Source organism: Engraulis encrasicolus, chromosome 20, assembly GCF_034702125.1.
Source record: "Engraulis encrasicolus isolate BLACKSEA-1 chromosome 20, IST_EnEncr_1.0, whole genome shotgun sequence".
Taxonomy (NCBI): domain Eukaryota; kingdom Metazoa; phylum Chordata; class Actinopteri; order Clupeiformes; family Engraulidae; genus Engraulis; species Engraulis encrasicolus.
Window position 1 is genome coordinate 14,437,753 of NC_085876.1, and position 22,500 is coordinate 14,460,252.

The 22,500-nt window shown below is 47.5% G+C and overlaps 1 protein-coding gene across 3 annotated transcripts in view; it reads left to right on the top strand.

Annotated features, from left to right (window-relative positions):
- LOC134436325 (zinc finger protein 516-like) overlaps positions 1-22,500 on the top strand; it is a 55,627-nt gene that overhangs the window by 27,778 nt on the left and 5,349 nt on the right. The window contains exons 2-6 of one of the 3 annotated variants that reach the window (XM_063185484.1): positions 6,083-8,234; positions 12,803-13,005; positions 13,527-14,598; positions 18,164-18,268; positions 22,449-22,494. In XM_063185484.1, the coding sequence (XP_063041554.1) occupies positions 6,374-8,234; positions 12,803-13,005; positions 13,527-14,598; positions 18,164-18,268; positions 22,449-22,494 (3,287 nt within the window). In that variant the 5' untranslated portion in view covers positions 6,083-6,373. The remainder of the gene's footprint in view (positions 1-6,082; positions 8,235-12,802; positions 13,006-13,526; positions 14,599-18,163; positions 18,269-22,448; positions 22,495-22,500) is intronic. The other 2 variants (XM_063185482.1, XM_063185483.1) reach the window with 2 other exon arrangements.

Here is a 22,500-nt window from a genome sequence, read left to right on the forward strand (position 1 = left end):
TGTGTGTGTGTGTGTGTGTGTGTGTGTGTGTGTGTGTGTGTGTGTGTGTGTGTGTGTGTGTGTGTGCACGTGTGTGTGTGTGTGTGTGTGTGTGCGTGTGTGTGTGTGTGTGCTCGAGCGTCTGCATGTGTGTGTAAAAAAGTTTCTCAGTGGCGGCCATTTTTGTTTTTGTTTAAAGTCTCCGAGGAGCCTGACTGGCGGTGGCTGGGGCCATAGTGTTTTCCTTGTGAGTGTTAGTGACTTGGGGGATGATTTGAGGGTCTCCAACCAACCAACCAACCAGCCCCTGCCCCCTGAAACTGCAGGCCCTTTATGTAGGGGTGGGTGTCTGTGGTGTGGTGTGGTATGGTGTGCCCCATCCCCAACCCCAACCCCAACCTCCAATACCCATCTCCAACCCCCAACCCCCACCCCTCTCTCTCTGTAGTGCGTCTCAAAAGCCCCAGACAGGCTTGAGGCTGGGTCTCTGTGCCGAGGCAGAGGCAGAGGCAGACTCCCCTCTCCCAACAATGACCTCCTGCAACCCCCCGGTGATTTGAGTAGGTATGGACGTGAGTTATTGTGACAGCTGTTGTGCAAGCCACACAATGCAGATTTTTTTTTGTAGGAGAGGAGGGTGTGTGTTTGGGGTTTTGGGGAGGGGGGGTATTTTGAGGGGTGGAGGGGGGTGGTGAAGAGAAGATTGGCCTGGTAACTGTTAATCATCCATCCTATCTCCTCTCTTTATCCTGTTTTAGTGTCTCACATTGTCTCGCGCTGGGGTTATCCCTATGTTCCCCGGGTCCTATGTTCACCGCAATCAGGGAACCTAGGACCTTTTTTTCAAAAAAGGGTTCTATGTTCCCTGCTGCTTCCAAGTAGACTGCTGCCGCAGGCAAAGCGCAGGTTGTTGTTGCACCACCACTGACAGGTTAGATTTAGGGATAGTTTTGGTCAGGGCACCAATTTACAACTCAGAAACATTACATTACTGACAGGTTAGGTTTAGGGGTGGTTTTGGGAAGGGCACAATTTGAAAACTCGGAAGCATACAATGCGGGGAACATAAAATCAAGAAAAAGGGTCCAATGTTCCCCGGTCCCATACAACCGGGGAACATAGGACCCGGGGAACATAGGACCCGGGAAACATAGATACGCTCCCCTCGCGCTCACCCTCTCAGCCTCTGTTCAGTTTGCGCCTCACAGACTTACTTCCACACTTCAGTGTCATTTCAGACTATAGACGAGAGAGCAAGCCTAATTGGATCACTGTCCAATTTCACTCGTTAGCATCATGTACTCTACCCGTCCTTTATTTGTCTCCACGCTGACATGTTGCACAACGGCTGTAAAAAAAACAAACGAGGTGGACGGAAAATAAATAACCCACTTACTTAACACAGATCACGGTGTGTGTGTGTGCAAATTGGTCTGGCGTGTTTGCAAATGTAACCAACCTGTTGTAAAAATGAAGTGAGCGAACAACCGGTGTTTGTAACAAGAGGGCAGCGAGCGGCCATGATACAACTAATGACTTAAAACAATGACACGAGCCAGCCGCGGCGTGGTGGATGGACGGACGTATATGGCGTGTGTGTGATGTGTGCGTGTCTTGGTGGCAAGGGTGGGGGTGGGTTGATTGTGTTTGTATGTGTGTGTGTGTGGGGGGGGGGCACTCTGGGTTGGTCGAGGGAGAAGAACAGGAAGTGCGGTTCTAAGGCCGCCCTGTCATGTCGATATGCACTACCCGTCAAGCCGTGCTACCAAGCCTTTCCAGGGCATTACAATAGCGCCCCCAGTGGGTTGGGATGGGGTTTGGGTTTGGGCTGTGTCTATATTAGTGTTTTTCAACATTGGGGTCGGGACCCCATGGAATTGTGGAATTCAAATGACATATCAAGGTGTGAAGAAAGAATAATGATACTGTATACTGATAATTATATATAATTTATTCAACATAACTAATTCATATTCTGATTGAAACGCACCATAGAATCTTAGATGTTCAGAAATATCTTTCGGATTAATGGCCTACAAGTAGCTTTATTTGTTGTGAAAAAAGTGTACGGGATCCCCAGAAATTTTGGGATGTCAAAACGGGGTCAGGTTGGGAACCACTGGTCTATATTCTATTGGTGGCTCATCTCAACACTGGGCATGAGTTTGGGCTGTGCTGACAGATTGGTAGCGCATCTCAACATAGCAGCCATTAGTGTTTTAGCTTTGGGTTTGGGCTGTGTTAAACAGACTATTAGGTAGCTCATCTTGATAAAGCATACCCATCTCGACTGAACTAATAGGCCCACCCACAAATTACTCGGCGCAGGGTAGGCAGCATCCATCCATCCCGCACGATGCTCGCCCAAGATGAGCTTAACTGTCTGGAGATATGTAGGTCAGCAGTGGCGAGGTAAGCCCTCAACACTCAACACTGAACACTGAACAAGCCTGCCTGCCTGCCTACTCGCTCTGCACTCTCACCAAGCCCTACTGCTCCTGTCGGGTGTGTGTGTGTGTGTGTGTGTGTGTGTGTGTGTGTGTGTGTGTGTGTGTGTGTGTGTGTGTGTGAGTGTGTGAGTGTGTGTGTGTGTGTGTGTGTGTGTGTGTGTGTGTGTGTGTGTGTGTGTGTGTGTGTGTGTGTGTGTGTGTGTGTGTGTGTGTGTGTGTGTGTGGTGTATTATAGGGTACATGTGCTGTGTGCTGTGTACTGTGTGCGTCCATGTGTGCATTTCTCGCAATGCCCCAAACAATGCAGCATAAACCAAATGCATCAAGTTTCCCTACCAATGACCAAAATTGGCATTTTAAATGAAACTTGTACTACGCCAGTGTTTTATGCATTGTCAATATGTAAACCGACCTGTCAGAGTTGACACCTACTGCATATACAAATGAGAATGAAGTGCATTCTGGTAGCTAAAAAGCCCCCACACAGACTTTTTTCTTATTTGAGTGTCACATGCGATCAATGATCACCTCCCCCTGCTCCCCCCTCCATTCTCTGTGTGTGTGCTGCTTGTCCTACATAAGCCGTCCGGTATTCTGTTAGGAGAAACCAGCACGGAGGTTGTTCAGCACAGTGCGTTCTCTCTCTCTCTCTCTCTCTCTCTCTCTCTCTCTCTCTCTCTCTCTCTCTCTCTCTCTCTCTCTCTCTCTCTCCCTCTCTCTCTTTCTCTGAGTCCCACAGTCTGTCTCTCTCTGTCTCTTGCTCCTTTTCTCCCCCCTTCTCTGCCCTCTGCCTGTCTGCCAACCTGCCTTCCTGTCTGTCTGCCTGTCTGTCTGTTTGTCTGTCTGCCTGCTTGACTCCCCTTCTCTCCGTTTCTGTCTGTGTCTCTGTAAAGGTTGTGAGAGCCGGCTGTAGAGGTCTGCTTTGTGCATACAGTATCTCATGAAATGTTGGAGCTTTATAATGGCATATTGATTGCTGTGATAGGGCCCAGCCCTAAGGCTCATTGCTCTCTCCCTCTTTCTCTCTCTCTCCCACTGTCTTTTATACGCTGTCCCCGTTTTTTCATCCCTATGTCTCTTTCCCTCTCCATCCTTTCTCTCCATCTCTCACTCAACCCTTCTCTCGCGCTCTCTCTCCCTCTCTCTCTCTCTCTCTCTCTCTCTCTCTCTCTCTCTCATTCTCATCCTCTCTTTCTCCCCCTCCTTCCTCTCTTGCCACCCCCCTCTCTCTCTCCCTCTCTCTTCTCTCTCTCTCTCTCTCTTCTCTCTCAATTTCTTTGCCTCTCTCTTCTACTCCCTCTCCTCTCTCCCTCTCTCTCTCCCTACCCCTGTCTCTCTGCCCCTGTCTCTCTCTGCACTCTAGCACTGAATGCATCCATTCTTCATGCCTCAGCACACATACTCAATTTAGGCTGTGGAGCAGACGGGCCATCGCTCACTCTCCCCTACGAGGGGGACTGGAGTCTGCCTGATCCTGGCACCACTGTCCTTAAGACAGATCCACATCCACACGCACTCACGGCACGCACGCCACACGCATGCAAACGCTCACTAAAAATGTGCACTCGCACAATGGTGCACACATGAGCACATAGACACAGGCATAGACATAGTAACGCATAAAATGCACGCAGACACATGAGGATACACATACGCATGCACGCACGCACGCACGCTCACACACACACACACACACACACACACACACACACACACACACACACACACACACACACACACACACACACACACACACACACACACACACACACACACACACACACACACACACACACACACACACACACACACACAGAGTATGCATGTATTTACCCAAATATGTATGCATTTAACAAGCTCCTGTCTTGTCCTGCCATGTCTCCACTTCCAAAACTTCATTCAGGTTTGGAATTTGTTGAACTGATGGAAAAGTAGACAAAATAGCAGGATATCCTGAATCCAGGGGTGTGTACTACTCACTATTTTAGCTCCTGGCCCTCTGTGATACCACCCTGAGAATGTTCTGTATAGCGTGGCGTTTCACATTGAATTCACTATTGTGTTGTGAGTCATTAAAATGACGCGTGTCTATTATTGGAGGCTTTCGGGGCTAGCGTAGCACGTTCACCTCGAAAGACTTTTGCCTCAGGTCCTTGTTATGCTGACAGTGTTGAGTTGTTGGATGTTAAAGGCTCCCCCCTCACTTACATGTCTGAAAATGTTAGGGTTCTGTACACGTGTCTGTATTTACCGTTTTTTAACAACTGACACGCAAAAATGTGATCATCTAAGTCAGGGATGCCAAACTCAGGCCTGGGGGCCAAATTTAGCCCGCAGACCCATTTTATTTGGCCCGAGAGATCATTTCACATGTGTATAACAGTTGGCCCAAATACACCATAACTGTATAGAAAATATGACTCAAAGGCAAAATTGTGTGCATCACAGGAATTATGAGTCGGTCCAGATTAGTGTGTAGGCCCTTACTAGCATATAGCGGTATAGTTTGAGTACATATGATGGCAACGTGTTATTTGCCTTGCTCTACTCTATTCACAATTTCAGTGTATTTTAAATATTGAGTTTGTCCCGAGACTTCATCTGAGATTTTGATTTTGGCCCACTCTGATTTTGAGTTTGACACCACCCCTGATCTAAGTACTGTTAATAAACCCTAACGCTGAGATTTCACAACTACTCTATGTGCCTCTCAGGTTAGCAAAATCTGTCACTGTTTGTCAGCCTTGATGCTTTTTGAAAATCAATGCAGGGGATTCTTATCATTTGAAATGGGTGGTGTGAGACAAATGCATGCTTTTGACACATGTTTTCAAAGTATTGAAAACTGTGTTTCATTTTGATGAGTGAGATGAGTGAGAACCTGTTTTGCATATTGTGTGAGCCAGTGGATTAATTTGTGTGCAGTGCTTTGGGGGGAAAACGCCACCGTTGTGAAGATTGTGTGCGAGCAATGGGAAAACAAAAACCTGTAAATGACTATGTGGAGAAGCACGCAGCTCAACTCTCTGTGGGAAAGACTAGAGGTTATTTGCAACTGGAAGGGCAGAAGCCCTTACATAAAGACACGTCATACTGGCAGTTTCATAACCCAGTAGGGGTTCAGTCTAAAATCCTTCCTCTGAATCAGACAATACACTCTTTTTGTAACCAAGAATAGGGCACAATAATACAACAGATAGACTGTGTTGTCTTATTAGTCTTAAACCTGGCTGTTGCTTGTATTTACGTAACCATCTTGTAGCCACTCAGTGAAAAAAAGAGTTAATTAGATTGGTAGTTTATTAGATTGACTGACTTTGATGGACGGATAGTGGATGTTCTTTGTCCTTTGCCTTTGATCTATGTAACCTCTTGTCAACTAAGCAAAAATAAAGGTTTATGATGCAACATCAGTACTGCAGAGCACTGTGTTCTAAGAATGAGTCATGTGTCAGTCTGTGTGTGAGAGATTATTGTCAATGCCTTATTTAAATGTTTTTAGTTAAACTGCACATTGGAGACTGGTCAAATACAATTTCAAATTTCTGTGCTAACCCTGTTACATAGGTTTTTGACAAAAAAGTACACGTGACTTGACTTGATGTGATGACCAATGCTGATCATTTTGCCCCTCTGTTCTCTCTCCCTTTCAGAACGAAGGTGCCGCCATGTTGATATGATGACTTTCCCCAAGTGCCCTTTACTACAAGCAAAAAAACAGACGAAGGAGCGCCTACCTAAAGCAATACCTCCACGAACCAACACCCAGCCATGACAACCTCTCCCCAAGTAGCCAGGGCCTTTGACAGATCTGTATGACAGAGGTGTGGCAGGACCCACACACCACCTCACACAGCAGCAGAAAACGGCACACACCTGTTGGTACCTAGCACCTGTGGCATTTCCAGCGTACCCTAGCGCCTGCCACCCCACTTCCACTTGACATGGAGGTGGAGGGACACCTGCAGAGCGCAGTGACCAACGAGAGCCCGGCCAAGCACACCTCCTCACCTGCGCCCGCGCCACACACCTGTGACACCTGCGGCCGAACCTTCCCTTACCTCAGCGCCCTCACCAAGCACGCGCTCACGCACGCCACCGCGAAGGACGCGACAAAGTGCGTCGTCGGCTCCAAGGTCCCGCTGGACGAGATCACGCTGGAGGGCGGCCTGGGCCAGACCTCCATGGAGATCCAGGAGGAGCAGGAGGATGGAGGAGGAGGAGGAGGAGGAAGGCGAGGGGAGGAGGTGGTGGACGCCAAGAAGAAAGAGGAGGAGGTCAAGGACGTGAAGGTCAAAGAGGAGGAGGAGGGGGAGGGGGACAAGGAGGGAGGCGTTCCCGAGGAGCAGGAGGGGTGCTCCAGCCCCACCGAAAGCACGTCGGCCTGCAACCGGGTCGTGGACGAAGGGGAGAAAAGCGACTCAGCAAAGTCCCAGAGAAAGGGGGCAGCGGGGAGGAAAGAAAGGAACACTGGGAGCCCATGCCCTCTGCGACAGAGGAAACTACGTAGTAACACACAGTCGGAGCAGGAGCGAAACGCACCTCCCGCACCACCTGAGGAGGCGCTGGCCTGTCACCTGTGTGGCTTTGAGGCCTCCAGCAAGGAGGAGCTCCACAGCCACGAGGAGAAGGTGCATCTCTCCTCGGACACCCTTGCCAGTCGGGAGGGCTCCCCGGAGAACGACGCCGGCGCCCCAGACCAAGGCGACCTGGCCCAGGGAGGACCCCTAAAGACGCCGCACCCGTCAAAGAAGAACCAGGGCGGTCCTCTGGCGGATCACGGATGCCGGCTTTGCGGACGGCGCTTCCGGGAGCCCTGGTTCCTGCGCAGCCACATGAAGACGCACACCATCCGGGCTAAGGCCAAGGCGGGCGACGCCACTGAGGGGCCGGCCACCGTCAACGGCGTGGCCCAAGAGGACACGGCGCTGGCGAACGACGTGTGTCTCTACGAACTTTGCGCCAAGTGCGGCAACTTCTTCCAGGACCGGCAGAGCCTTTGGCTCCATGAGCAGGTTCACGAGAGGGTCAGCGGTCGCAGCGAAGCCGAGAAGGAGAATGAACCTCTGCAAAACAACAACACTAGCAGCAGCAACGGCAGCAACACGAATGACACCAACAAGACTCCCATGTCTAAGAAAGCTTTCTTGGAGTGCCTGAACCTCAGACCGGCAAGTCCCGAGGAGAAGCAGCCGTCAGAGGAGACTGTGGTGGTGAGTCGAATCCCAGAGCTGGACCCCATTAGCAGCTATCAAGCCTGGCAGCTGGCCACCAGGGGCCGAGTGGTGGAGGCCCATGAGCACGGCCTGGGCTGGGAAGAGAGGCTGGCCGACGCCGACGTAGCCTACGACCGGGAGAAGGGCGAGTACGTCCTGCTGAAGCAGGAGAAGCGGAAGAAGCAGCAGCTCGTCGCCACCACCCCCAGCGCCCTGACCAACACCACTGCCGCTGGTGCCGTCAGCAAGAAAAAACGGACCAACAACGGAGCCGGCGAGAAGAACGGACATGGGGGCTCGTCGGGAGACGTGAGCCCGGAGAGCCACAGCGACTCGGAGTACCGGCCGACCGCCGGCAGCCGACGGGCTTCCCAGAACCAGAAGACGTCGGAGTGCCTGGAGTGTGGCAAGGGCTTCCGCTCGCAGCAGCAGATGGTGATCCACATGCTGATTCGGCATGGCGGAGGCAGCGGTTTCGGGGCGGCCATGCACGAGTCCTCGGCACCGATATTCGGGGATGCAACGCTGTCGTTCTTAACGAACGCTGCATTTAAGGACCAGAAGCTCACTGGACAAACCAAAGATTCAGGTGAGTTTTTTTTATCTTCCTGGGTGTTGAAAAAAGGTTAAAGTAGGCCTATTACTAATTCAGCGTAAAGGAAATCCGAGGCACTCAAGGTTGCAATTGTTATACTTTTTTAATTTGGCTACAATGTCTATCGTTTCGGCCCATATTATGGCCTTCCTCCAGGCCTAATACTAACTAATCAAAACACTTTTCTTTTTTTTTTGCTTACCTGGAAGGTGGTTAAACCAGTTAACCAGTTAACTTATCATTAGCCAATCATATAAGGACTAGCATTTGTAGTTACTTTCCACATGTTAATATGTGTATGCATTAGCTCACATAATCTCTTTACCGCTGAGTCAGTTGAATATTAAAAAAACACTTGTTAATGTTAATATGGTTAGCATAAAAACACAGGGCAACGTAGGTTTTTAAAAATCAGGACATAACGGGTCAAAAATGTGTAGCCTACTCATCCACAGAAAATGGGGCATGTGGTCATCCTGTACAATGGGAGGTTAGGATTGTGTTATGCTAACCCATTGTCAAGCCAGTGCCAGCTCCATTCATAAAAGCTGTGTTTTTTTTAGTTAATTGCCATACGTGTTCCTCCATCTGACGTGTCAACAGATGTCATCATTATGTCACAATACAGTGTTGCGTTCTCTAGACAACACTTGTCTTACGAGGTGAACAGGAACCGCTACTAGCATTGGCTAAAAGCTTGTGTTTGGGTGATTTAGCATTACAGAGGATGGTGTCCAATCAGAGTTGTTGTTTTTCAGGTCACTGGGTTTTAGGTGGTGGATTATTATTGGAGAAAAGACACTGAAGTTCAGGATTAGCTATGGATAACAGATAATGTTGTAGCTGTGGTGCTAATCCTGAATATTGATGTAAATGAAGCGCTGGATTCATATTTTACTGAAGCCCAGTCAGTAAATATTTACATAGCCAGCCTTACAATAGGGAGACTTGGCAGCTTGTTTTTTGGCTCAGGCCAGGCACTGGACATCCTGATACTTATTTTGGAAACTGGCTGGGCTTTTGTTATTTAACATAATAAATCTCCTCCGTGTTGGGGATAGCTATGTGTGTGAGAGAGGCCAGTGGAGTAGACTAGAACATGTGACCTTCAAGAGTATCCATTTTAAGATGTTAAAAGATGTTAAGTTTTAGTCAAAGGACTTTTAAAAAGACACTAACTGATTAACATTGGATTCTTGAAAGTTAATGTTGTGACGCCAAAAGTGACACAATGACCCAAATCGCACAAATTTGATTGAACTGTTCGGTCTTCTTTTGAAGTATTATTATCATTAGATAACCCTGTTTGTCTACAAAATGCCCATATGGTACATTCTACCTCAAAATATTGACATACGCTCCCGTCCTCCAGAAAAAGGGATTTGGAGTCGCATTGGCATTAACGTCATGGATAAGGGAGACATCTGGTGGAGATGTACATTATTTTTTAAAAATGTAAACGGTAATTTTATGTCCTCCTACATGTTCTCCTACCTGTTGTATCCTAGTTAGCTAGTAGCCCTTTCCTTCCTCATCAGCAACACCCGTGCATTGCTATTTCTGTGAGCTGGATGATCATTTTTATTGATCCTTTGCCCTATTTCCCCCTTATCAAAAGTTCCATCCTCTATCAGACCTGCGTGTGTTACTTCTACTCCCCCTTACGCATCTAGCCTTCCAAAAAGTAGTTCAAAGTGCAGACTACCGTGATCTCTTGAACTCTGCCCAAAACACTCCTAATGTTAGTGCCTGTTCTGTGTGTGTGTGTGTGTGTGTGTGTGTGTGTGTGTGTGTGTGTGTGTGCTGTGCGCTCTCCCTCACTCTCCTCCCTCCCGCCCGTGACCGTCCGTCCCCTCCCCCACTAGCCCTCCCCAAATCTGGCCAGGCCTAATCGCCAGCCTCTGCCTCTCTGTCTGTTGGTCTGCGTAGGTGCAGCTCTGCAACTGAGAAAAACAATTTGAGGTCAGTTAAGAGAAGAGAGAGACAGGGGGGATAAATTATTATGTTGTCCTATAAAGATAATCTTTTTTTCCGTTTTCTAAAGGACGCCTCTCCATATTCCAGGCAGCAGGTGGAAAATGCTATTGGTCCACACATATGACATCACAACAAACATGACTTTGCCCCAATGGTGGCTTCAACTTACTACTACATGAGCACAATTGTTGCCAGCTGTTTTCAGTTTCCAGAGTCATTCAGGGTCTGAAGAGACGTTCACCCATGGAGAACTCTAGTTTGCCAGCCTGTCCCTATATTTACAAAACATTTCCTCTCCAATGCTCTGTGGTTGTGTTTCCTTTTTTACCTCCATTTAGCCACTCCTCTCCTGTGTGTCTGTTGTTAATTTCTCCTCAGTAAGTGTGTGATGTTTGCCACTGCATCCCACCCCTGTCCCATTTGTAATCATCCCTCCTCTCCCGCCCCAACTCAAAGCTCCCCTCATCCCCCCTTCAAATGTTTTTCCTCTCGTAGGTTCCTCTGGTGTCACGGCCCTTTGTTCACCAGCACTGATTCCTCCCATCCCCCCCAAGCGCTCCTCTGTTGGCTCATTCTCTCTCTCTCTCTCTCTCTCTCTCTCTCTCTCTCTCTCTCTCTCTCTCTCTCTCTCTCTCTCTCTCTCTCTCTCTTGTCTCTCTCTCCCTCTCTCAACCTTCTCTTTTCCTCTCTCCTTTTGGGTCTCTCTTCTCTCGAATTCCTTTGCCTCCCTTGACAAAACCAGCCTCCCCAGCCATCATTTCTCATCCTCCACACACACACACACACACACACACACACACACACACACACACACACACACACACACACACACACACACACACACACACACACACACACACACACACACACACACACACACACACACACACACACACACACACACACACACACACACACACACACAGTGTTGTCCCAGGGGTTGCCAGACCACCATTAAATTACACACTTCACCCCACCTTACGGCAAGTTGACTGTGGTAGCCACTTCACTTCATCTAAAACAGACAGGAAGGAAAACCTTGCCTGGAGGATTGGTCATACAGACCAAAGTTTTGCTGTGGTTCATATTGAATTCAACTTCTGAGAAATTGTTAAACAACAAATATGAATGAACAGCAACAGCAACAAACCAAACACTGACTTTTTAAAATATAGACAAGTGTTTGAAAATATATAGTTTATAAAGGGCATCAAGGGACACAAGGGGAAAAAATGAAAAACGGATTACACACTTCCACTATGTGATTTTTATTCGTCTTTTGGTATTTTTTTCTTTTCATTTATGTATTTAGTTTATGTGTTTAGTTTTGCAGCCCCCACAGGTGGCGGAACCTCCGTTAAAAATGTTACAGGGCTGCCATCTAGTGACCAAACGTTGTTCTCACCGCTGTCTGCTTTTGAACAGTGGCAGTATTGTCTGTTTAACTTGAAATTATGCTGATAGATTTTTAATATTGTGTAAGCTTAGAGGCATATAATATCATGTTCGTGGTGCCATATACCAGTGTTATTTGTAGTATTTCCATGTTCTAATCTTAGATTATCTTGGTAAAATGAAGGTATATTTGATGACGATGTATTTTTGAATGTCCCATTCACTACAATTTGCGCTGTTTACCACCAAAAACTTAAATAAGGTCTCCTTTAATACGCTGTGGGTTAGCCCAGAATTGCTCCTCACTACACATGCAGACTTGCCATGTACTTTAAATTCTTCAATTTTACGCCATAATATCCTGTAACTGTAAAAGTTAAAATGTACTCTTTGCAACACCCACTGACTCAGGGCCAAGTTATGCTGGATACAAACATTTACATTTTTAAAGGTAGAATTTAAAGGATTTTGGCTATAGTAGGAATTGCAACTATGCTACCCATTGCAACTTTACTGCCCATTCCCAGATTGGATCTTTTCATGAATATTACTAAGTACTGTAATAAATTAGTAATAAACTAATATCTACTATTCTGACCAAAATACAGTAGGTTTTAAGATGTCTATCAAAATGGTAAATTCAAAATGGTAGACATGGAGAAGATCAACCCTCTCATGTATGAAAAAGTGTTATTTTCCCAGTCATAATGGATACTTAGAAAATAAAGTGAAAGTGAAAGCCCATTGGGAAACTCCAACTCCCATTGTCATTGTGACACAGCACTCCACAGCACACAAGTGAACACTACACGAAATTGCATTTATGCCTCACCTGTGCAAGGGGGCAGCCCTCAATGGCGTCCCAAGGGAGCAGCGCAGCGGGACAGTACCATGCTCAGGGTACCTCAGTCATGGAGGAGGATGGGGGAGAGCACTTGTTGATTACTGCCCCCACCAACCTGGCGGGTCGGGAGTCGAACCGGCAACCTTTGGGCTACAATTCTGACGCCCTAACCGTTTACCCATGACTGCCTAATAAGAGGTGGAAAATAAAAGGATAACATTTGTAAATGAGCAGCATAAATTGCGGATGTACACTACTAAAGAAAACAAACTCTACCTTTTAAATCTGATAATTAACACAATGCATGACTGGACATTTATCTTTTGTTTTACATGTCTTCTTTCAGCAGACAAAAAGCCATCAGCCTTGAAGCACACCGCCGGCTCTTCCTCATCTCACCAGCAGGGGTCAGCGTCGTCACAACACAGCAGCAGCAGCAGCAGCAGTAGCCAGGCTGGAGCCCAGGAAGCTGCCAGCAGCAGCAAGCCGGATGCCAGCGGCCTGCTCCGCCACAGCTGCCCCCTCTGCACCCACAGCACGCTCTACCCGGTAGATGATCTTTTTGAATGCCCCATTCACTACCATTTGCATTTTTTTTACCACCAAAAACTTTAATGTAACACGTTAGTTGACGCTGGTGTCATAAGCATGTCATCACAGTGTCATAATAGTGTCATGGCGCAGTTAGGCATGTGTCATGAATATTATTTCCATGTCATAAACATTATGACTGTTGGCCTATTCGGTTTTGGCAAAGACTACCCAAGGTTGTCTTTGACATAACCGAATGTCACTTAAGGCCAGCAGTCATAAAATGCTTATGACATCGACATGATGTAATGACATGACATTGTAATGACATGCTTATGACACCGGCGTCAAGTAAAGTGTTACCAACTTTAAAAGGGTTTACGGTTCTGTCCTGCTGTTCTGCTTCTGTTCATGGATTTTAGATCTGCTTTCAAAACAATTGTGCCTCATATGCTGTAAGACAAGTAAAAAAAAAATGCATGTTAACCCCTGTAATGATAAGATGGTTCAATGCATTTCTCACTGATCGTCCACAACAGGAAGTGCTCTGGATCCACCAGCGCGTGGCGCACAAGGTCAACAGCGGCAGCACGCTGGCGCCCAAGTGGGCCCTGCGCAACGGCTTCAAGAGCCCCCGCTCCAGCGTGGAGTTCCGCCGGCGCACGGGGCCGCCGCCCTTCCTGGAGGGCAAGGACTGCCCGGCACTCAGCGAGAGCCGGAAGCCGCGCACCCAGCCTCCGGAGTCCTCCTCCTCCTCCAGCCCCACCGCCACGGCAGCCACGGGCAACGGGGCAAAGGCCGACCGTACTACTACCACCACCACCACCAGCAGCAGCACTAGTGACTCCAACAGCCCCTCCAGACACTCCAGGGGGGTGCAGCCTCACAAAGCCTCATCTTCCTCATCTTCCTCCAACTTGGCGTCGAACCACCACCACCACCACCACCCCTCCTCCAAGGCCGCAACGAGCTCGAGCAGCAGCAGCAGCAATGCCAGCGGAGGCAGCCGGAAGCGTCACGCCCCCTCAGACTCTCCGTCGCTCTCCTCCACCCTCTCCTCCTCAGGGAACCCCAAGAAGCCCTCTCTGGCCCCCAGCCCCAAGGGGGCCAGCAGCAGCAGCAGCAGCAGCAGTAGCCTCCGGGCCTCTGCCAGCAGCCTGCTGCCTCAGGAGGGCCTCCACTTTGTCCTGGCCAGCCAGCACCACCACAGCCAAGGCCACGGCCAGCACGGCCACTCCCACGAGCAGGGCAAAGGAAGCGCGTCGAGGTCAAACACCCCTTCCTCCTCCTCCACCTCCACCTCCTCCTCCTCCCAGCGCATTGGTGGTGAGAGTGCCCGTGGTGGTGGTGGTGGAAGGGACGACGGGAGCCACTCGCTGTCCTCCTCGCAAGAGTCCTCCGTTCCGGACGCATCGTCGTCGTCGTCGTTGCTGTTACAGAGGAGGGCGGCACTGGACGCGCTGGCGGGTTACCCGGTGGCGTCGGGCGAGGCGGTGGCGTCTCAGATGGACCTCCTGGGGCTCCTGAAGAACTGCAACCCCAGCGAGCTGGCCGCGCTCTACCATCACTGGGGCCTGGGCAACGCCACCGCCGCCATGTTGGACCAGGCTGGTGAGTAGCCGTCTGGGAAGCCTGTCATGCTGTGATGATCAGGGCTGTAACTAGGGCTGGGCGATATGGAAAAAAAACAATATCACGATATGGATTACTTTATACCACGATAACGATATACATCACGATATAGCACAATTACATACGTTTTCAGTTATTCTCTTTGTTGCTCTTTGTTTTTTCATGTCGCAAAACAACCTTTCTTTAAAATGGATCTTTTTATTCTTATTTCTACCGTTACATTAACTTATAGTGTGTATTGTGACAACATGAAATGTAATTAAATGATATTCAATTGTATAAAATTGATAAAATTACTATCACGATATAAACGATATAGGAGAAAGGTCACGATATACACTTTTATATCATGATCACGATATATATCGTCATATTGCCCAGCCCTAGCTGTAACGATATTGTATCAAATCGAGAAATCGTGACACGCTGTGATACTGTATCGTGATGCAAGAAGGCAGCATCGTGATACGCCCTTTCAAAGTTCTGTTACCCTTCAGTCTAGACAACAGCCACATGACATGATGTGATGGTGCTTCCAAGCTTCCAATACCCTAGTTATTTTTACATTTTTGAAAAATATTAGTAACGTCTTGTAACTTATTCTACCTACAAACGATCATCAACAAGATACATTTTAAAAATCGTGGGGCGTATCGAACCGTAGGTTAAAAACCGTGACACGAACCGAACCCTGAGTTGTGTGTATCGTTACAGCCCCAGTGATGATGCTTCTTGTTTGAGCTATTCATGACATTTCCAGCGCTTAACTTTTTAATCACCAGCCAAAATGGATAGTAGATGTTAATCTCATAAGCCAAACATACCTTACACTATCTAATGGGTCAAGGTGGTTAGTAAGTTGGTCTTTTCTACCAGCCAAACTGAAATTTCACCAGCATTTAGCTGATGTTAATTTAGAGCCCTGGATGTTCCTCTATTTTTCATAACACTATGTTCCTTATAACCTTGCACTTTAGGGTCTGTCCTGTGTTGTCTATACTGTACTGTATGTGTTTGTGTTCTTGCTTCACATTTAGTATCCCCTTTTCGGAGAATAAAATTAACGTTGAGTTTAGGGGGACAAAGGGGAGGAGGCGGTTCAGATTCAGTTAACATTACAACATATGCATCGGATGGGGGCTGCCTTTTTAGATCATTTTGTCCTAGGCTTCGCAAAAGCGGTCAACAGTCTCTCTCCTTCCCTCTCTCTCTCTCTCTCTCTTTCTTTCTTTCTCTCTCTCTCTCTCTCTCCCTCTCTCTCTCTCTCTCTCTCTCTCCCTCCCTCCCTCCCTCTCTCTCTCTCTCTCTCTCTGAAAAATTCTCAAATTACAATATACATAATCAGCCTCTCTAGTGGTTCAGTAAATACAGTATTTTAAATCCTAACTGGTGTACTGGCTGCAGGGTGATATAAAGAAAGAAGACAAAGACACTCTCGGGTGATGCTGTAAATACGCCATTTTAAAACGACCTATTCAGTTGCAAGCATGCCTGGTTCACTGGCTAGTATGTGGTAAGTAAGTATGCAAGAAGGAAAACAAAGACCGTCTGATGGTGGTTCAGGGAACAAAGAATGACGACAGTCTCTCTCTTTCTCTCTCTCAATCTCTCTTTCTCTCTCTCAATCTCTCTTTCTCTCTCTCTCGCTCTCTCTCTTTCTCTCTCTCTCTCTCTCCCCCTCTCTCTCCTTGGTACATTCGCTGCCGTCCTAAAGGTGGCCTAAATACACCACGTCCTCCTCCTCTCCCCTTTATAATAGGTGTCTTCAAATATTGCCTGACCTCCGGGTTACCCTGTACCACATGATTCATGTATGCGATCATAGTAAGTATACATAACAGGACAGTGAGTAATTAGTTGAACAGCGCAAAGTGGCACTCGTTTTTTTCCCCCTTCCTCCTCTCTTGTTCTGTTTCTCGTAAGAGAGGGAAAAGAGGTGACGTTCAAGGGCAGGTTCAAGTATAGGCTGGCTAGTTAATCAGAGGGAAAATACCACAAAAAAAATCCCAAATGCATATTTAACATAAAAGGCAATTTCGCTTCGTTTTTTCCCCCTCTTTCGCTTCAGCCAAGACGAGCATCCTTTTTTTCCCCAGTCTCTCCCCCCTTCATGGAGAGTCTTGCGGCAATGGTTACGAGACCTGACATCGACTCAGGTCCACACTGTCATTCCCCCCGAAGCTTCTCTCTCTCTCTCTCTCTCCCTCTCTCTCTCTCCCTCTCCCTCTCCCTGTCGTCATCATCATCGTCCCTTTTGAGTCACATGCGATCAGGTGACCTTTTTCCCTCTGTGCCGCCCCGTTAGCCTGTTATTTCGCTGCCATCTGCTGCTTTCCGTGCAAGCATATGCGGCGCAGAGACGGCGCATGCCAACGAGAGGGGAGCGCGCGGGCCAACGTGTTTACCATGCCGGGCCACTAGGGGTCAGGTGTCAGTGTCCGTGCCTCCGACACTCAAAGTCACTGTCGTGTCAGGCTATCCCTCCTCCTCCCACCGCTCACCCTCCACCAGCCGTGCCACCAGCCTTGTTGCTGTTTTGGTGGGAGGTGGGGGCTGGAGGGGTCAACAGCGATGAGCAGGTCAGTCAAGAGACCACCTCCACCTCAGCTGTACTCTCATCCAAAGTGTCACCACCCATCCCCCTTCCCTCCAACCATACCAGTCTGCACTCCGTCCTGCATTACATTACATGGAAGGGGGGGGGGGGGCATTCGTACATGCTGCTCTTTTTTGCATTGCTCTCTGCTGTCGTGTTGTCCAGTGCTCCCTGCCCCCATCCATGTGTCTGATGAGGAGGTTGTGCAGAGGTGAGGGTTGTCGGCAGAGAGAGAGGGGGAGAGAGAGAGAGAGAGAGAGAGAGAGAGAGAGAGAGAGAGAGAGAGAGAGAGAGAGAGAGAGATGGGTGAAAGGGGGGTGGGGTATGAATGTAGAGAAAGTGAGGGAATGCTGGTGGCTTTGTTTATATGTGACATTTGAATGCAGCTTCACGTACCTGTTTCAATTCGTTGAACTTCTGTTTTTGGCATGAATAAACATAGGAAATAAGTTGCATTAACGCTGTTTACATAAACGTCATTCTAAATGTCACGCCAAACAAAAACAAGTAGGTTAAGAGCTTGCATTTTATATTGTTACTAATTATCTGACAAATTACCCTGTGAATGCACAGGTTACCCCCATATTTTGCAAAAAAAATGTAAATTAGCACATGCAGAAGTCTTCAGAAGGCAATATTCTGTCTTGTACTTAGCAACTGAATTTAAATCAAACAGTTTGTCCTTTTCCAATAGGCTTTTAGTTGACTTTAGTTGTTTGAGTCGATTGCTAAACATTTTTTTTCTTTATATTCTAGCTCTTACTCTTGTTTTCTAAACAGTAAAGATATCTTTATCCTTGATATCTTGGAACATCTAAAAGCAGCACAAAACTTAAGCATTTTGGCCAAAAAAGTCGCCTTGCTTTAAAACGGTTTCTTATTTTTAACTGGGACTTGGTATCGCCTAATGTGTGTCTGTTGTCTGTTGTGTGTTGTTGTGCATGGCAGGCGTGGCGAGGTCCTTGTTTCAGCAGATGAAGTACGTGTGCCCTGTGTGTGGGAAGAGCTTCAGTCAACCCAGCCACTACCGCACACACATGAGGTCACACACAGGTAAGCACACACGTATATGTATACACCTTACATGTACACTACAAACACACATGCACGCACGCACGTGCACACACACACACACACACACACACACACACACACACACACACACACACACACACACACACACACACACACACAATAAGACACGAGTAAGTACTATGTACATATACCTGATTGGGCGAATACACCGTCCGCGACGAGATCAAGCGACAGGGAATCGCTAGGCTAGGTAGCGAGAGCGATACGAGCGAGGTGACAGAGTACATCCGTTAAAAGTAGAGGTGCTCCGATTGCTCGGCTGCCGATCATGACCGGCCGATAATGGCCAAAAATAGCCTGATCGGTGATCGGAAAAACATGCCGATCAAAAAACCGATCGAGAGATATTAAATTCCTCACGCAACCATTTGCCTTTACACCTGGCGCTGCATGTAGGCGCTGGCTCTGCACAGCTGCAACTGCACCAAAAGAAGGCATCTTTGCTTGTCTATAACTTTTCGCCATTCCCCCCTTCATTTCCACCATTCATAACCAGATCTGCATCAACAATTATCTGATTTTCCGATCCATGCGCCGTTTACCTGAGTGACAATGTAATTTGCGATTGAGTACTCGCCAGTGAGCCATGTTACGTTATAACCTGTGTAGTTGCCTTGGTCAGCACGCGACAACTTCACGTTGTCAGCACAAACATGTCAATTATTGTTTTCAAAGTTGTAATTGGCAGTCAGTCGATTTGTTTGATAGTCGCTGAAACACCAAACGGCGACAGATGTGGTTAAAACTTGAGAGAGAGATTCAGAACGGTAGTGGAGCACTGCAACTGTGGACGGTGACAGAGAGGGGAGGGGCTCTCCTCACGAGGCTGCTCATTTAAAGCGACAGGTTGTTTTTTTCTCATATGTAGAAGACTATGTAGGCTAATGTTTCAGTTTCAATTCAATCTTAAATAGTTTAGTTATTCTATGCAATAACGTATACATTGATTAATACTGTAGACTGTATTACCAACACTAGTCTGAAAGATAATAATAATAATAATAATAATAATAATAATAATAATAATAATAAAAATAATAATAGCCTAATAATAGACATGTGCAAATTAAGATTGATTGGTTTATGGGCAGAAATGGTATTCAATAAGGATAATTAATAGGCTATTAAAAAAATAGGAAATCATTTTTGTGATCGGCAATGATCGGTAATCGGCAGATAAAGATTTTTGGTGATCGGTATCGGTGATCGGACCCAAAAAATGGTGATCGGAGCACCTCTAGTCAAAAGCAGAATGCAAGCATTCCAACATTTCCATTGGTTGTGGCGGCTGTCGCCGAACCGCATCATAGCTAGTTTGCGTCATATTGGCTGGAGTCCAACTACAAACTGTCGCTCTAGTCACGATAATCGCCTGAATCACTTTTGTCGCGCGACTCAACACAAAGTCAGTTACTTCCGTCGCTGGACTCGCTCATGTTGCGCTTGGTGTATTCGTGCCTTTACATATACTGTACATATGCATACACCCCACACACACACACCACACATGTGATCACACACAGGTTAGCACACACACACACACACACACACACACACACACACACACACACACACACACACACACACACACACACACACACACACACACACACACACACACACACACACACACACACTGTTGGGTTATCTCTTCAGATAAATGTCTGCATAAATATACATGTTCTCTGCACACTTAACAAAATTGCACTACAATTGCACTATTTTTATTGATCATTGCAATGTAAAATAATAACGCAACTAAATGAAAAAACCACACCTTTTTTGCACGTCTTTGCTTTGGAAACTGTTTTTTTAACCATCTTCAGACCATTCCAGTATTTTCTGTTTGCTTTATTTGCAATGACCTGCTCAACTGTCACGTTAATTATTTTTTTTACCCCCCAACGTAAACGAGAGAGATGTTAATTACGCATGCAAATGAGTGAACCCCCCCTCCTCTACTCCCCTACCCAACCAATGGCAATCAGTCACAAAGGCCCATCATTGCATGTAAAAGTCATCATTTGTACATTTTTTTTCTGACACTGAACAAACAAAAAAATGCTTAGATTTACCCCCCTGTCCCCCTCCCCCCTCCCCCTGTCTTAATGGTTCATCATCCACAAGTCAATAGACAATGACAGTCATCCAGGAAGGGAACTAATAGGCGCTAATTGCAGCATGTGCCGTCAGTAATTGCGCAAACGAGGCGGCGAGGGAGCGATCAGTTGTGAGCTCTCAGATCACCCGGCCTCTCTCTCTTTTAGACAAACAAGACGAGCGCGATAAGTAAGTTCTTTCACAAACGCCAACGTCGTGCGTCGTGAGTTGTTTTTTTTTTCGTTGACATTGCGCAGGAAAGCTGGCGTGATCCCAAGTGACACCAAAGGCCAAGCGTTAGTACATTATTCAGATGGAGTACCCCCCTCCCCCGCTTCTTTCACCACCCCTGCCCCCCCCCCCCCCCCCAACACACAGAAACATACACACACACGCACACACACACACACACACACACTTCCCCGCCCTGTTTCTTTTCTCTTTTTTTCCCCCCGTCTCGGGCGGTGCAGTGGCGGCGTTTTGCAGAGTTATAATCAGCGTCGCCGATGATTGCCTTTCTGCAGGCCCCGCAAGCTCCAAATGAATCCGGGCAGGTGCCCCAAGCCCCCCATTAGCATGCGCGCTAACTCTGCATGTCATGTTAAATTGCCGGGTTCAGATCAGTCGCCCTAGCCCGAGACGCTGCCACCGCCACAGCCACAGCTACAGCTACCGCCTTGGATGCCTCCTCCTCTCCTCTCTTCTCCTCTCCTCTCCTCTCCTCTCCTCGGCCTGTCTGCTTGCCACCGCTAAATCTGCCGACGCTAATCTGTTTCGCACCGGTCCGACACGGCAACGGCTGTTTAGAATGTCAACGGAGAGAGGAGGAGGAGGAGGGAATTTGTGGCCAGCGTGACAGACGAGTGAATGGACGGAGCGGAGAGGAGTGTATGGCCGACCCGACACAGAGCCTGGCAGGGCTTTCTGCCTGTGTTCCTTTTGCCAGCAGCCAAATTCAAATTCAGAATAATCTCACACACAAACCACTTTTTCCATTCCACCTGCGCCTCAATTTAGCCCTTCAGTGTTGAGGACAAAATTATGACCCTGGCACCCTGATGTTATCATATGAAGACTGCGTGGGGTGGGGACCGCCGCGTTAGATGACCTTCCGCCTAGAACTTAAAATTTTACTCCCCAAAAGCACAACTCCAGTCAAGATAACCCATCAAAAACACTACTTCAATCAAAATGACACATCAAAAACACCAGCCAAAATAGCCCCCAAAACTCTCTACGATTCTATTTGGTGTGTTGACCCGGATTTCAATTGCACTCAGAAGTTGAAGTCAAAACGACTTTGACCTGAGGTAGAATGTGTGGTGGTTGTGCCTAACTCTCGCTCTCTCTACTCCACTTTGCTCTCAGGTCAGTGAGCAGAGTTGCACACAAGGAATATTCCGGGTTGCAGTCAGAACGTTGTTCCACACTGAAATTTCCAGAACTTGTTTTGAACCGAATGCTGATATTACTCCTTTTGAAACCAGAATGCTCCATGCCTGTAGCTGCAGTCAGTATTGAGTGTGACAGGGAATCACAACATATCGAAGAGCAAGGTCTATACACCCCAACCCCTCAATAATCCCATCTCATATTCAGTTTTAAAACGCATCTCGATGTTTAACTCGAATACACTTGACCTCAGGTCAGCGTAGGAGCCTTTGGCAGGTGTACTCTGTACAACACTCTATGTACTTAACACTATTCTGGTGTCAGTGTAGAGTAGTGTTTCCCAACCTTTTTTTTTCTTGTGTACCCCCTAAGCATTTTCGTTGTGCCAGGAGTACCCCCCAAGTCAAGTTCTATATCGCTTTCTCTGTCCCAATGTAACTAAGCCCCATAAATTTGTTAGAAATTAAAATGTTCCTAGTACCTCCTGCAGTGTGTTTGCGCAACCCAAGTGGTACACGTCCCCCGGGTTGGGAAACACTGGTGTAGAGTGATGGACATCTGACTGGTGAAGGGTGGTGTCTTTCTGTGATGCTTTATTTATTTTTTTGTGTAACGGGACTCCTTGTCCTCCCCTCCCACCCTACAGCGCTGTTAGAGTCCGCCGGAGGAGCCGAGCGAAACCCCTCGTACAAGTACGT